The sequence below is a fragment of the Nyctibius grandis genome, chromosome Z (genome assembly GCF_013368605.1).
Source record: "Nyctibius grandis isolate bNycGra1 chromosome Z, bNycGra1.pri, whole genome shotgun sequence".
Taxonomy (NCBI): Eukaryota; Metazoa; Chordata; class Aves; order Nyctibiiformes; family Nyctibiidae; genus Nyctibius; species Nyctibius grandis.
Genome location: NC_090695.1, coordinates 89650809 through 89667526, shown reverse-complemented (window position 1 = coordinate 89667526; position 16718 = coordinate 89650809). Strand labels below are relative to the sequence as shown.

At 37.4% G+C, this 16718-nt stretch overlaps 1 protein-coding gene across 1 annotated transcript; it reads left to right on the top strand.

Moving 5' to 3' along the window:
• Nucleotides 1-140: 140 nt before the first annotated feature.
• On the top strand, nucleotides 141-16364 carry TNFRSF17 (TNF receptor superfamily member 17). Its single transcript, XM_068423662.1, has 9 exons — nucleotides 141-389; nucleotides 6366-6456; nucleotides 11274-11340; nucleotides 11873-11985; nucleotides 12411-12529; nucleotides 13800-13949; nucleotides 14392-14526; nucleotides 14867-14998; nucleotides 15775-16364. The coding sequence occupies exons 7-9, from the start codon at nucleotides 14412-14414 to the stop codon at nucleotides 16062-16064; spliced, it is 537 nt and encodes a 178-aa protein (XP_068279763.1). The 5' UTR covers nucleotides 141-389; nucleotides 6366-6456; nucleotides 11274-11340; nucleotides 11873-11985; nucleotides 12411-12529; nucleotides 13800-13949; nucleotides 14392-14411; the 3' UTR covers nucleotides 16065-16364.
• Nucleotides 16365-16718: the final 354 nt, after the last annotated feature.

Here is a 16718-nt window from a genome sequence, read left to right as displayed (position 1 = left end):
GCCTCAGGCGGCACAAGAACTACCAGTCCCAGCAGGCCAGGCGCCAGCGTCCCCTCAGGCGGCGCTTGTGTCCCGCCCCGCAGGCCCCTGGGAAGCGCAGTTCGCACAGGCTGCGGGGGGGCAGCGCCGCCGGATGGCTGCTCCCGTGCCCTCATCCCACGCGAGCGGCGTTTCAGATGGGGACGGGCAGCAGCCGCGTGGGACGCTGCCTTGCCGGGGGTGATGAGCCCGTCCCGGGCCCTTCCAGGGGCCGCCCGCCGCCGCCGTGCCATCCCGTCCCATCCCGTCCCGCGGGGGTGCGCGGCGGGGGCTGAGGAGAGCGGGCCCGGCGGGGGGTGTCACCTCATTGGATTTCCTGCCTCCCTTCAGGACTCAGCGTCTGGAGACAGGTGAAGACGTGCTCGTTTTAGCTTTTATCTATGCAAAATTACACCTACCTAGTCCTAGAAAGCGTAGGTGCAGAGTGAGAATACAGTGGCAGCACCTGTGCTGGGTCAGTAAACCTCCAAATGAAGATCTCTGAGCACACTTGCTCTTAATGTGAGGTGAGGGCAACGTTTCTGTACGTGTGCAGCCATAAGTTGGCAGGATGCATTAAAAGTTCCAGTTTTATCAATTCTACAGCACACTTTGACTTGGTTATTATCATTAAAAAAAAGTCCAGTTAAGCCAAATTCAGTAGGACTTGTCAAGTACTGAGGCCCTTAACTGGTAAGACTATTAGAACCTATTAAAAAAAAAAACAAAAACCCAAAAACCATTGCTTGAAGTCAAGTATATTTGGAGGAGAAGGAGAGGAACAGAGGAAATGAGTAGATTTTGGTTAGTACACTGCACATGGCTGTGGCAGCATTTGGTCTTGGAAGGTTCAGCATAAGTGTTTATAATGAGGTGAAGCAAGTGCTTGGGAGAAGGGAGTTTCTTGGGGCGCTCACATGCGAGGACTGAGTCATCTGAAGCATGATTTATATTAGAACACTGTAGGGCAGGTTACGGAGTTGTTTTGAAAGCAGGTGGGCTTAGAACTAAAATGTAAAGATCTCAATTCAGTACAAAATCTGGTGTAGTTGTGGTTGAAGAGCTACACAAACTCTCCTGAAGTGGCATTTATGTAACATAATCCTGACACAAGAACGAGATGGTTTCTGACTGCTCACCAGCAGCAACGCATATGCACTTGATGAGCAAAAAATTCTACATGGCAGGTAATGCACATGTGTTAATGGAAAAATGTGCTTCCAACTGATCATATTCAGGGAAAACACTAGTGTACAGGGCAGCACTTACAAAACAAAACAAAAAAAAAATTCCCCACCAACACCACAGATAATTAATTTTGAAAGAAAAACATGTAACTCTCAATGAAAGACTGTACACCTCTACTAAGTGGAAGTCTTTCCTTCAAGCACCAAGAGCTTACCCTCACCAGAGCCTAAAGAATGAGTTTTAAAGACATTGTGAAAGCCACTCTCTGGTTATTCTCTGGTGCAGAGTTCCTCTCCAGTTTTCAGACACACATTGCCAGGGCCTCTATTGTTCAAAGTTGAGTATAATTAAGGAAGATTCTGACCTGTGCTACTGTTGTAATATTTAGAATTTTGTTAAACTATAAGTTTCTCAGCTGTGTGTGGCAATCATGTTTCTGTTAAAAAAAAAAAGTCACATGCAGTCCCACTGAGGGCTGGGATAGAAGTAGGAATAGGATATGATCCTTTTTTATCAGAGGAGTGGAGGAAGCAGTTAGAAGTAAAGCTACAGGAGTAAGAAATAAGTTTCCTAAGCAGCTAGTATCATAAGGAACACCTCAATATAGCACTCTCCACTTACTAAAGGTGTTTTTGTTGTTGTTGGTTTTTAATACTAACCTCTGCTTCTTAGGTGACATTTATTAACTAGTAGGTATCTGATACATTTCATTTAGTATGGAAACAAGGTAACACCATTAGGAACAAAGGAGCTCATGGGTTACTACTGTTGAATAACAGATAAAAATCCAGTTGAAACCAAGCTTCATGAATTCTGCTGACAGAGTGCCAGTTATTGTACACTTTTTACTGCCATTATGAGCATGTACTAGCTCAGGTTTATAATGACTCCAGTGCTGTATTGCAAGCTTGTTTTTCATTTGAGCCTTGACACAGCCGACAAGTCAGGAAAGGCTTAACTGCAGGCAGGTACTATATTTTCAGAGCAATTAAGACTTACCTTAAGATTACCAGCACACAGAACATGTTGGCAGCAATTCTTACCTACACTTTGGCATTCCTTAAAAAGGCTTCTTGAAGATTTTTGAAATGAAGCTTCGTTCTGCCAGCTCCTAAAGTACTGAGTTGTGATAATTTTTTTTTGGGGGGGAGGGGGGGGTGCAGGGAGTGGGGCCAAATATGTGTTTGATCAGAGATATGGAAGCGTGTATTACCACTGATTTCGGGGGAAAAGAATTACTTGTCATATCCAGCATTCCTTCCTTCCTTGACAGGTATTTACTCCCTAGGTACTTGCTAGGATATAAACAATTAGTCCACAGAATTTCAGAATGTGCCAGATGTCCTTCAGAGTGTACAAACCTGTTTTGCAGGCTGTGTCGCACACAGGAATTGTGTAAACTCAAACACTAAATTCTTAACAGGGCTAGTAGTTTGTTTTTCCACTTACTAACAGCTGGTACTCAAAACAAAACCCAAGTGGAATCATGATAATTTTACTGGCAAAATATCTACTTGAATGCAACTGGTCATGTTCTCTTGAGGTTTTAAAGCATTTTAAAAGCTTTTCTTATTTAAATCTCTTGCATCAAAACATTTAGAATAAATATACTAGCTCTTCATTTAATAAACACTAAAAAGCTTTTCTTATTGAGAACCACCCATATAAATCCATCATCACATCATGACTGACTTAAATTATCAAAGCACTGCTTAGAAAATAAGAGACTGGACCACCTCAGGATTAACATGTGGGGATGGGTGTGCAGAGAAACTGTCTCTCCCACAGTCGCAGTTCTACCTGTCCTTGTGCTGCTTTCGAGCTCTTGTTAGACCCTATGCTGAGTCAGTCTATCTCATTACATTTAGCTACAGAACAATCCACTTTCTTTTTCCTCCTGTCTTACTGAGATGAATCAACTCTTAAGAGGTGTTTGACGAATGCCAGAGCTGGTATAAAGTAAGAATGGGGAACAGGACTTCTTTTTTAGTGAGAGCAAGGTATTCACATATTAAACTATCTCAGGGCAGCTTCACCTCTGTTTCACAGCCTGTGGTAAGTCAATCCTATAGCAGTGAAATTGAGGTCCTCATTCATAAGATATTAGGAATAGTATTCCATACTTTAGTAGTGACTTTCATTGAAGGTTCTCACAAGCACTTTACACCCTAGCAGATACAACTATGAAACACCACTGTTTTAGTTGTGTGAACTGAAGCAGAAAAGAAAGCTATATTTCACTAGAAGGCTTCAAACAGGTTAACAGCTTCAAGAAGTTAACAGCTCACCACCAACAGGTAAGCTTATTAAACTTCATAAAATAGCAGCAGTCTAAGGGGGAAGAAGAGTGGTTTTAGGGTGCTGGGTGATGAGTTAATTGACTCAGTTTACCTTGAAATCAGATAAGTTCCCAAGATGCTGCAAAATGGGAAAGAAAGCATTTGGCCGAGATTGGGAGGAGCCGGAAGGGAATAAGACTTCCCTTCCTGGTGTGGTAGCAAGCTGAAATTCAACTGACGCACTCTGAGCCATGCCCTGAAATTTAAAGGTATTTAAATATGTACATTATTTATGCACTTAAATGAGTAGCTTGATGTTCAGAATTGCTTTGAAGTCAGAATGAGCCTTTAAAAACAGAGCCAAAAGAACAAGTTATTTACCTAGGAGGAAGAAAAGACAAGAGTTACACGGTAAATTATTTAAAAAAAAGGAAACTGCTCAGCTATGAAAGTGCTATTCTAGAAGCATAGCTCTTTATCTGAGGCTTATGTGAAGGAACAATCTCAAAAGACATTCTACAAATTAAGTTTAGCATTACTTAGAAGAAGCAGGTGGAGTTAAATGAGTCCAGAAAGTTTTTGTGGAAAACGTGGATTAAGGCTGTACCTAAGTACAAGTGATACACCTCTCCTGAAGGAAGGCTATGTAAGAGTTTTTCTAAATCCCTTTCATAATATTAATGAAGCCTGACACAGAACTGAAAACGCTGAACTAGTTTAAGTTTGATTAGGTGCCAGGAGATGATAAATTAATATTCTTGAACTCTGGCAAATTCTCTTTCCAGGTAGTCTGTGGAGATGTAGCTGAGAACTAGAGAACAAAAACCACACCATGTTTCAGCATGATGGCTTTCTCAAGAGCCAAGTCTATCCTAAGCTTTGCTGGTGATCCTGGAAGTATAAGTGAATTATAAAGAGGCTTTTCTATTTGCACAAGACCATGTATGATCCAAACTAAGATATCTTGTCCTGGAAACATCTTTTCACTGATTTGTTTGTTCTAACCTTGCTATTTAACAAATGCTGTTTCTGACCTATTACTGTCCCTCTGCTGGACACTCACATAATTGCTGTATTTTTGTTGTCTTGCATTAAGTTATTTTAAGCTATTTGATTGGAAAAGGTTCAAATAAATGTCTTCTTTGGTTTTCCACACATAGCACCATAGCATAAGCTGTCTTCCACAGTCCAGTTGTAGAATTACTCCAAGCTTGCAAAGGGGCATCCTCAAAGGAATTTAGCAACTGTTACACATTTCATTGTGGGTTGGTGATGAGTACTTCTGAGCTGGATTCTTCTCTTGGAGGTCTCCAATCCGGAGTTAAAGCCTTTCATTTGGAGCAGTTAAAGCACATACTGCAAGCTTCAAAAAGGGCATAAAATTAATTGTTTTTACTTTAGATAGCAAAAGAAATACATGGATCCATACACCAAAATACCAGTTTATAATTCTCTGTGTCTATCTCCTTACCTCTCAAATACTTCATATGCTCAGCTCATTATTTTCCAGGATGGCCATGTGTCTCTCACTTTTGTGTGTATACACAACTTTTCTTTCTCTTGCTTGTATATCTTTAGAAATAAAGACTGAAAGGTCTTCTTTTTTCCAAGTGCTATCCCTTTTTTTCAGGTGACTTTAATTGGAGGCTCAGAGTTCTCAGCTGTGTGATCTATTGCTTAGTTAGCCTGTTGTTCAGATTTGAAAAACCTGTAAGTTGGGTACTAGCTAGTTCTTTGCTCAAGGTGCCTCTCTTTGAATGGACAGTCGTTGCAGTTTACTGCTTAGACAGAATTTCTTCTGTGGTTTTGATACCGTGAGCCTCTAGACTGATAAATAGTAGGGGGAAAGTGGTTTAGGTAAGTAGTTTTGCTATCAAAGCTGTTTGTTATGTGTGGGGTTTTTTTTGCTATCAAAGCTCAAAAATAAGCAAAGATGGGAGTTTAGGTGTGCACATTGTGAAGAATCTATACATAGTTTATAAACCTTATGACAGCTGAAAATGTTGTAAACAGCAGAAGGATTGCTTAACGTGGAAGGAATGTGCTGAGCAAAGAATGCACATCCAAGGAAAGGAAGAATGAGATCACTTTAATGACGTATACAGTGACTGAGCTAGGATTGGAAAGGTTAGAGACAGGGGGGAATCTATTTTGAAGAAAGGCAGAGACTGTGTGGTTTTAGAGATCTGAAAGCCAGGTGTAGGATTGCTGTGAGGATGTATCATGTCAGTTAAGATACTGAAGCAGCTGAAAATAAATCCTGTTAAGCACAATCCAGATCTCTGTGCAACTGTTCTTATGCTTTCATCTTGATTAGCAACATTTTGATTAGAAAATTCACCTTCTGCTTTGTTAGAGTAAATTTGTTTTCACCTATAATCTGTTGGATGTGGAGAGTAAATATTACATACATTCTCTGGAATTGATACATGGAAACAGGATATTTTTGATCCCTGTGACAAATTTGAGAATCTCAGGGGCTGGGAAGCTGCGTTGGCTGAGCAACAATGATAACTTTTAAGTGTCAGATTCTCGGGAGATGTTTTTCTGCTGGCTGTAAGCTACTATTGTTGTAGCAGGAGACAAGTAACAGAATTTGCAATGCTGGATACCATCAAACTGTCAGTCTTGTAGCTTGATATAGAGGTAAAACAATGCACAAAAGGTGGCTAGCATTTAAAGTGGGGCTTATAGTCTAATGCAGGTGCACAAGGCGAGTTCTCACTATCAAACAAAATTCATCTGTACCTCATTCTGTGTTAGAAGAAGAATGTTTTTGTGAGATAATGAAAATGTTCAGCTTAGCACTGAAAATATCAATACAGGTTGTTAATGCAGGGTATGTAATGTGCTGTTTATTCACATCCTTTCTTACTGCAGTGACTCCCTGACATGGAGAAGCACAGAGTTGCCATGTCCACTGTTGGGTTCCATAACATCTCTAGGCTAGATCTTCTGCCTTATACGCATGGTAAGAGTTTTATAATGCTTTTGTTTCATATGGGAAGTTTTACATGCTGTCTGTCTGTCACCAGGGAGGTGGGAATAGAAAACTAGTTCCATGTGGGATTTTCATGTGCTTTCTTTTCCCCTTCCTAATTCTCCAGAATTCCAGCTGAGGGAGTGTTATGTGCATTAGAGATCTCTTAAGATTTTAGTTTCAGTAATGACTAAAGCAAAATGGCATTATTGTTATGAAGAAAGAATAACAGTGTCATGGGATTTTTAAAGCTGTTCTTCTATAGCTAGTTAACATGTTAATATTGTTGCAGAAAATAATTACTTCATTATGAAATTGTGAGAATGAAATAGTGAGCTTGTTTCTAAATAGGACTAATTACTCTGGAATTATTCTGTGCCAGTATTTTTATTCCAGAGAAGGCAATTTGCACAGGGAATTATTCTGGAATAGGGATGGCTAAATCAATTTCAATTTCCCCACTCTTGAGAGAGAGTGCACATTGGCACTGTGATGCTGTACGTGGGAATGTGAAATAAAGTAATTGTATGTTACCTAAACTTGTCCACAAATACTGAATGGCTAGAGAATTTGGTTAAAATTATCAGAAGAAAAATTCTTGTTAGACTTTAGTGTACGCCAAGCACTTCACGTCATTCATAGGTGTTCATGCACATTTATTTTTGTTGTAACTCCATTACTCCTGTTGGCATTATGCCACCGATTAGTTTTAGTTTGTTTTGTCCATCTGCAAAGTCACTAAAATAGTACTATGTGGGAGTTTATTTTTATAACACAAAATATAAGTGCTTACATTAAGAAATGAAGAAAAAAAAATTAAGTTTACATTCTGTAAAAACTATTCCACCAACATAAAAATGTCACTAGCATTCTAACAAGTATTACCTTAATCCAAACTTCTTTGCACCATTATTGTTTTATGTATTGTCCTTAGTAGTTACATAACTATGTTGGCACACGTGGAACGTCAGACAAATGAAAAGGTATCTTCTTTCCCCAAAGGGTTTATAGTCTATTAACACTGCTTTTCTGCGCTATGCACTTAGCCTTTTCCATAACTTAGCTCCTAGCTAAGTAAACTTTGGATATAGTAAGGCGTACAGAAGTTATCTGCGATTCAGTTGACAATGTTTATACTATTGTTATTTTAATTACTATTTTTAAGGAACATTTTTATCTTCAGTTGTTTTGTTCTTTAATCTTTTTTGGATATACCAGATGTAGCAACAGCAACATCATTCTTTTCAAAGCAGTGGTCTAGTTAAAATGTGCTAAACCAAACAGGCAAAATCCACATTATTCTTGATTTTGCACTGTGCCCAAATGACATTAAACAATATTGTGTCTAAAAAAGAGCATTGTTCTGTGCAGCTTGTAAAAGTTAATGAACACCATGAATCCCTTAATAACCCCTTTTGTTTATTAGCAGTGCGTACCCCATTCCTAGAACAGCTTATTTCCTCCCAGACATACAGTTAAAGCACACACTTAACAAAATATGGATTTCTGAAAATAACCGTTTCAGAAAGTTTTAACACTTTCTTAGGATATAACTGTCTGTAAGACTGCTGTTCCTTGAAGTGCAGTAACTTTGGGGAAGCAAAAGTGTTGGGTTTTTTGTATGTACATTGATCTCTCAGATTTTTAGGATTGTTGTGATAAGGTGATTTATAAATGACTTTTTTTCTTCGTATTTTTTCTGTAAATAGCTTTAGAGAATTGGAGAGGACTCAGACCAAGCCTGTACTATAAGACTTGACAGTGTAGGTCAGTTCCCTTAGTGAGTGGAAAAAAAATTACATGTGCTACCCAGAAGAGCTGTGCCAGCACAAAATGACCAATGTAGAAGCAACTATACAGCCAGAAGAATTCCTTTGTCAGCCTAGCTAATGTTGTTTGTGAAGGGAATGTAATAGTCCTCGCAGAAAACCCTCTTTCTCTTGGTAAGTGCTACGTAATTATGCCAGCAGAATTTCTGAACTAGAGTCAGGCAAAAAAGCTGGCACAAGCATAAACGGAGAAACCCCAAAGCAGTGTCAGAACAAAGCTTTGTTGTTGAAGTTATGGGTGGTAAATAGACCTTAAGCTACTGTGCTGTGAGAGATGAATTTCAATCTTTATGTTTAATTATTGACATAATAGTATTACTTTCTTTGGTTTTCTGGTCAGAGTTTTCATTTTATTATTTCAGTGTTGAAACTCACAATAGCTTTTTTCAAATTAAATAGGGACAGACAAAATTCTCCTTACCTTCTTCAGGTGACTAATTTCTGTCACATAAGTAATACCAATTTAACACGTTAAAAATGGGCACTGACAAGGATTTCTGGGAGTCTGAGGCTTCTCCAGATGTTTAAGGAAACCAATGGTCTTATTTGGGTTCACGGCAGGAAATGCTCTAGCTGGGTGCTCGGTGCTCAGTATGCCTGTATTCTGCCAAAGCAGCATGTAACTCTAGGTCTTCTGCTCACATGGTAGAAGGTTGTAAATCTAGAGGGTGTGTGTGCGCACGTACAGCTCCAAAATACTACTTCCCGGTCTGCGCTGTGTTGGTACCTAGCTGTACTCACTTCACCAGTAAAAATTATTTGATTTCTTGAAATCCTGTTCAGTAGTTTGATACCCTAGTAGAATTGACAGTATGCTAAAATTATTCTTCTAAACAACAAATACATGTTTTACTGCTTCTAGATGTAGATTTGAAGTTCAGAGAGGAGTTGTCAGTGGCCGATAATCACATTAGGAGAGCGAAGAAGTATATTTCATACTGGTCTTTATAAATTGTCCCTGGGTGTCACTCGAGTCAGACTGAAATATTTTAGAAGCAAATCTGAGAATTGTTTTTTGCTTTTCTTTTTTCTGTTGTTTCCTCAGTTGACACTTTTCTTCTTAAATTTATTTCCCATTACTCTCTGTAAAGATGTCAGCTCCAGCAGGCCAGCTTAACTCATCTGAATTATATTATTCTTAGAGGTTATCTTGGGGAATTTTTGAACTTAAGTTACAGTAATGTAACTGCAGAAATACCTACCTGGCCACATTTTGTGGGTTTTCAGTTAAATGACCGATTATTATATTTGATAAATCCTTTACTGTTTTGTACAACTCTACTAATTCCTGTCATCCTTTTGGAGCAAAATCAAGTGACAAGGAGAAAGCATTTATTAGTATGAACATGTAACTCTATGTGGAGAGCCAATGTAAGCCCTGTAAATCCCATAACTGAAAAAAAGCTGAAACGTAACTTCACTGGTAAATAAGTCATATATTTATTATTCCCTAAAGGTAAATATCACTGTAGGAGAACCATCAGTATCCAGTCATCTCAGACACTTTTTTTTTGTGTGCGTGTGCAGTCTACAGGTAACAAAATAATGTGCCGCTTTGAGGATTTAATGTGTATTATACAAGGCAGTGGATAAATTATTAACATAATGTAACTACAGTTTCTAAGTAATAATATCCTAATCTTTATGCCACTTAATGAACTTATTCTTAATGCTTCTGTTTTTTGTTTCATTGGTTGGCTGAATCCAATGTTCTACTTTATAAACTGCTTCTGAATTCAGGTATTACATCTCTCATATTAAAGCCACTTGGTAGAGTACACTTCTCTCAACAAGTGCTTAAAGGTGTTTTTTTTTTTAATATTAACTTCCTCCTATCAAAATTACTGTTAGCTTTTTCTGGCACAGTTTGACACTTGTTTTTGAGAGCGAACAACACAGTGCTTAACTGAATTGAGAAACAGTTACGTTGGATTAATTTCTGCTTTGAGAATAAATATTCGTAGTATTCTTTTTAGAGGCACGGGCAGATAAGAAATGGTCCACCAAAATGTAATTTCAAAACTGCTCTATAGATACTTGTCTTCGGAAGTTCTGGGGAATCTCACGTAGTCTGTGAAAACAGCAGGTGAACCACAGGACATAGATGCTGAAATAATGTGTGTTTTAGATGTGTAGCAAGGCCTATCACTGGGAGTTATTGCTTATCAAGATATTCTGGTATATGCTTGCTTTCAGACCCTTGGGAAGCAGGACTTTTGAATGTTAGGATGTGCAGAAAACAAAGGCAACAGGCCATCACAACTGTAATTCCTCATAGTGTTTCTACCATTCGTCGCCTCTGTTCTGTCAGTATGTACATCAAGAAAACTGTGTAGCTAAGGAGAAAAGACTGTGACTTGTATGGTGATTGCTTATATGAATGACACATTAGAGACCCTTTACTATCATTGCTCCCCAGTTTCCTATGTGTGAAAAATGTATTGCTTAATAATCAAGGATTTGTGTTTTGGGGCACATCTATCAAAAGAATTCGTTATCTCTAAAGGCTGTAAGCTTTGGGAAATAGTAGTCCAACTGTAGGAGGAAAATTATCGCTAGAAGAGACAGCAGTATTCTCCAGAGTTCTGATGAAATGAGTTGTATTTAGCCTTTTACTCGAGGGGAGGTTTCCTAGAGTGTGACTGAAAAGATGAAAAGATTCTTTGTATTTACTTCTGTGTCTTATGATAAATGTGTTTGAACTCTAACTAGCTACATAGGAAAACTGTTTCTGGCCAACTAGTTATAGAGAGTATGAGCATATCTGCCACAATATCTTATGATCCCATATACACAATATCAAATAATTAGAGATAAATTAATTTCTACTGTATTTAAGAGTTTGACAGGACTTTTTAAATGAAGACATGGGTGCATTAGTTCACCAAATTTATACTTCCGTGGTGACTTAGTTTCACATCCGCACTAGGTAATCAGCTGTTTATCTTTTTTTCTCTTCTGTTTCTGGCCTTTTTCCAGGCCGTAGGGAGTAAAACTCTATGAACTGACTGGATTAACAAATTAAAGCTGCTTGCCACATGGTCAGGTAAGCCTCAGAGCTCTTCCTTGTGCTTCAGAATACTGTAGAGCGAAGAGGAGGTCTATTCCTTTCACTAACACCAAGACATTTAATCAGCTTAGCTGTCTATAATCTAATCATATCTTTGATGACCCACGGACCAGTCTTGTTAATTAGACATGAATGGTTTTTGTGTCAAAATAGTCTGAATTTAGAATACAGCTCATTACATTTGAGTGACAAAATATTTTAGGAATCATGATATTAACATTTCTACATATCATACAGCAGATGTATTAAAGTACAACGACAGCATGCTGGTTTGGAGAGAGGGGTATTTTGTGTACACAAGAAAAGCCATTGCCAATAAGTAAAAACAGATGCACTTCTTCTGGACTAGGAAAACAGAGGAAAGAATTTAACAGCAAAAAGTAAAATAGTTGTGAAGACTAATAATACTACCTATGGTAGGAGTTATATCCTGTAGTTCCTTTCATTGTTAGTTGTCTCACAAAGTAATGTCAAGTCTTACACTCCTCTCTAATAATTTTCCCTGCAGTCCTATATTTGGGTCACATCTACTGGGAAGCATCTCTGCCTTATGGTGAAGCTCCTTGTGTAGCATCGACAGATCATCTTGAAAATGTTCTACATAACAGCACTGAGTTTACAGTATGCCTTCAGAATCTCTGTTTGTTTTAAATATTATTATCTAGTCTATGTAATTTTTTCCAAACTACTGTCAGTGTTGCTCTGTCAAAACATGTGCAGAGGGTTATGGAAAGGGGAAGAATGTGCATTATCTTGAGGACATAAAACTGTACAAAGTTACCATCGTCTGTTTGCTTCCACTACCCCTCTGAACTGCTTGGTATTACCAGTGACAACCTCAGTAAGAGCAGCAGCTATGGGTTCTTTTTACTGAGCATATCAAAACTTCAATTACTTTTCCACAAATGTTAGCTGCTTAATCTGCTTGAGAAAAGCAATGCTGATTTAATCACATGAGTTTCAAACTTAGAAACAGAATGTATATCTTACACCTCACTGAAATGGTATTATTTTTTTTGTTGTTTGTTTGTTTGTTTGTTTTTCAGATCATCCAGAAAGATACTGTGATCTAGAAAGGAAAACATAGGTCCACATCATGAACTTATACCTCTTTGTTTCATCAGGCCATCCTAAACAGATTCAGTCCAGGCTACCTTAGACTCATGTGAGTTATTTAAGACAGTTGTTTGAAAAATTCTTGAGCAATGTTTTGAGAGCCATCTGGTTTTCTAAAAAATATTCACGACATCTGTTGCATAATAATATCTTTGGGAATGTATCTTACCTGTTAATTATCAATGACGTATTTTTCTTTGCTTTAGTAGAGTGCAGAAGCCTGAAGTTTGATTTCAGACTTTCTTTTGAACCTCAGAAGAATCTGAGCTATAAATCTGGTTGTCTTTCCAGAAGGTTCTTTAAGGGTGTCACTTTACATTTCAGAAGCGATTATAAGTTTCAGGGATGAAATCATGTCTGCATCAACTGCACCAGAGAAAGTATTCTCACTGTCAAGCATTAATTTAAATGGTTGTTGCGTTGACAACTTCAGTACATTTTCCCTGGAATTTAGAAATCATATTTGGGTATAGCAATGGTGGGCATAGAGAAGCAATGTTATAAGCAGTGTGTATACCCATTCTAGACGTATCTTATTATTTCTTTTGTTGCTTTTAGATCAACGTTTCTCTCTTTAAGCCCATTCTTCACAGTTTCTATGAATAGTACCGTATCATACCCAATATGCATCAATTGCAGGATACATCACAGCACTAAGTAGAGCAGGAGTGCATAACTCATACTTTGCATGGGTTTAATAATTTTCCTTGAAAGCACTTAGCGAATTTTAATAAAATTACTTTGTACTGTTCCGGTGAAGTAGATAAATATTACCCATGCAGGTATGCAAAGTTAAGACTAACATTTTCCAAACATCCTCTACCACAAGGATGAACTCTATGGCCCACCTATTTTCCCATGCTGGGTACCGTAGTTTTTGTACAGTGACAGTTCTGCATTATGGAAAAATAAAGGAAAAATGCAGATAATGTTTTGAATCAAAATTGTAAAATATTTATATAGCTCTTCTTTCACAATTAGAATGTGATCTTATTAAATTTCTTATAGAACTATGGTTATAAGCAAAAAAAACCGGCTAAAACCCCAATAATGAACCAAGCAAAAAAGCCAACCAGAACCTAACAGACTAGATAAATGAGGCTAATTTGGAATTGAGGAGCAATATCCCAGTGACTGAATCTCTAGATTTTGTCTTTCCTTTATAACTGAAGGTCTTGGATGTATTTTGTACAACACAATTATGAAGTAATTGTTGAACTTGCACTTTAACAGTATCTCATTTAAAATCAGAAAACCATTCATTTACAAAAAGTAATTCTTTCATCATTTATGTGTTTTACATATTATTGTCCATCCAGGGAAACAGGTACGAAGGAAGTTGTCTGAAGTTGCAGAGTGAGTCAGTGGCAAAACTAGAAACTGAATTGGTCGTATCTCCTTACTGCTATGCCTCCTGCCTCTGTTTTTTTCATCTTATGCTACTTGGACTGGGACAAAAAGAACAAAAAGTGAGCATTGCATAGTTTGCATATTATAGGAAAACGTAGTTACTGTGGCCCATCACCATGAAAAAACCCACAAAATTCTAAAGACAAGAACAATTACTATTAAATCCTGTTTGGAGGTCTTCTTGCTTTTCTAGTTTGTAATGTTTAGCACCTGTTCAGAAATGTCTTCTATAAATAACCATTTTCTGTTTCAGACAGAATTTACATTGAAAATCATGGTGGTGCAGCTGTTCAGTTTTTCTACAATTGTGAATTGCCAAAAAAGGAACAGTAATTCCTTGGGGGCCTCAGAGTTAAATCCTTTTTATTTAATGTGATACTGCGTAGTAGAGCTGTGATCGAAGTCTATTATTGCTAGCTGTTCTTAGATTTGCTAAAACTGAGAACTGAAAAGCCCTTTGTAGATGATCCTCATTCTTTTACAATTTCTGTGGCTTCCCAGTTCCGCAATTACTGACCCTGATGGCACACTGCCCCAAAAATGAATACTTTGATAATTTGCTGCTCTCTTGTAAGCCTTGTCATCTTCGATGTTCTAGTACACCGCCTCCTTTATGTGAAAGCTACTGTGATAAGAGTAAGTAATATTTCTGCAATACTTTGTGGCTATGCTGGGCATTTCCATGTTGTATTTTACATAGAATTGTAAACACAAAAACTTAAAGAAATCTAAAACCTGGAAAGAGTTTATCAGAGTAATATATGGGCTCAAAAATATTAGATGTATGCAGTGTCCTGTATGAGTATGTGTGTTAAGAAAAGTCAATTTTTAAAGCTCTAAAGCTTAGTTTGAGCTGTCACTCAACAGAAATAGAAATTGCTCCTTTGATACAGAAGTAGTTTTATGTGTTGGACATGTTTACTGTTCATTGGTTATTGTTTACAATTAATTTAATGCATCTCTTTTATTTCATAAGGTACTGATTCAAGTGGAGTTCTTTGGATTTGTTTGGGCTTAGGAGTAATTTTAATGCTCACTCTGTTCACCTTAATGGTCTTGTTTAAATGGAAGCACCTAAAGCAACTAAAAGAAAAACTGAACAACACAGGTGAACAAATAAGATTCTTTGTCAAATAACTTTAGATCATTGTACATTCTAGCTAGTCTTACCATGTATAAATTCTGTGTATAATTTGTATTACAGATTCTGATAACTATCTGTTGGATTGTTTTGTATTCTTCAAATAGTCTCAGTGAAGTTATTAAAGTTATTAGGGAATAAAATATCCAGATGATGATAACTTGTAAAAGCAGCAATCTCTGTTGGTTCTGGATCATGTCAGGATTGTTTTGTTGCATATTCATACCTGGCTTACTTGCTGGTGTTTGAGAAATCATTTATGAACCCTCAATAGCAAAAGATCTTTATAAGGGTTTCATCCTCTTCTCATTGAATGCAAAAAGAATTCTGCCCAGGTAGAGGATACTCATTCAATATTAGCTTTCCATCTTACAAAACATTAAATAATTTTATTTAATATTCTAGCCTGTGAGAAGCATATGTGGTATATTTTGGGAAGGTGGAAAAAAATGAAGTTATTTTTACATTTTACAGATACTAATATTTGTGGAGTGTTCAGCCAATAAATAATAACTGATGGGAAAATATGTGTTAGATTACTTAAATGCTTATCCTGAAGTATAGGGGGTATAATGTCACAGAACAAAAGATTATCATGTGTAGCTACATCTTCAAACTTTCACTGTATCTTAAAACTTTCACTAAGGTTAGGAACATAGTTGGAACATAATGAAATTTGGATCTTTACGAACTATCTGGCATAGCGTGATGTATGTACTAAATTAACTTCTGTATATTTACAGACTCTTCTGTGGAGCTGAATAATATTCTCAAGGCTAATACTGAAAGCAGTGTGAATGCAGAAGGAATTAGACACTCACTTCAAAGTGAAACATTAATGTATTCAGTGGAAGAATGCACTTGCAGTGACTGTGGCTTGCTAAAACCTCAGACTGGCTGTGAAACTTCATTTCCATTACCAGCTACAGAAGAAGGAGCTACTGTTCTAGTTACCACAAAATCCTTTGATTATTGCAACTATGTTCTGGGTGACTGTGAGAGAAGTATATTTTTACTGCATAATAATAGATGAGTTATTCCAGTATAGCTATTAATCTTAATGCTTGCAGTCAGTGGAGAAGGCTAGTACATCATCCTTATATATCTATCTATCTCCCACTTGCTTTCATTAATATTGTCATATTATTTCTAATTCTAGTATCTCTTTGGTCAAGTATTTCTACATTATTCTCAGGTACTAAACTAGTTACTGGAATTTTTAATTTCTGAAAGTCCCTACGTAGGATGGCTTTTTCTGCCTTTAGAGATTGTATCTACTTATGCTGGATATATACAAACCCATCAATAAACAAGTTTGCAAATATATATTTTATTTTAAACTCAGATCTTGTGCCAAAAATTGCTTGATGGTACACAAGGAGTGTTCCCAGAGGCAGAAATGAAGACCCATGTTACATCCCCAGTCTTGTAAAGAATAATTTCAAATAGCCCCTATGATGCTTGAAATAGGAATGTTCTAATGATGAACACCTTTGTAGAGTATGGAGTCCCTTGCAGTTCAGATATTATCTCTGGGTGACGCTAAGGGAGGTTGTGGTGCTGTGGAGTACAATACCTGCAATCCCACTGTATTGCAGGCTTTCCTTTAAGCGCCAAGTGTTTTTCAGACTCTAAAGACTTCTTTCTATTTTACTGATTTTTTTTTTTACTTACCCTTGTTATATGT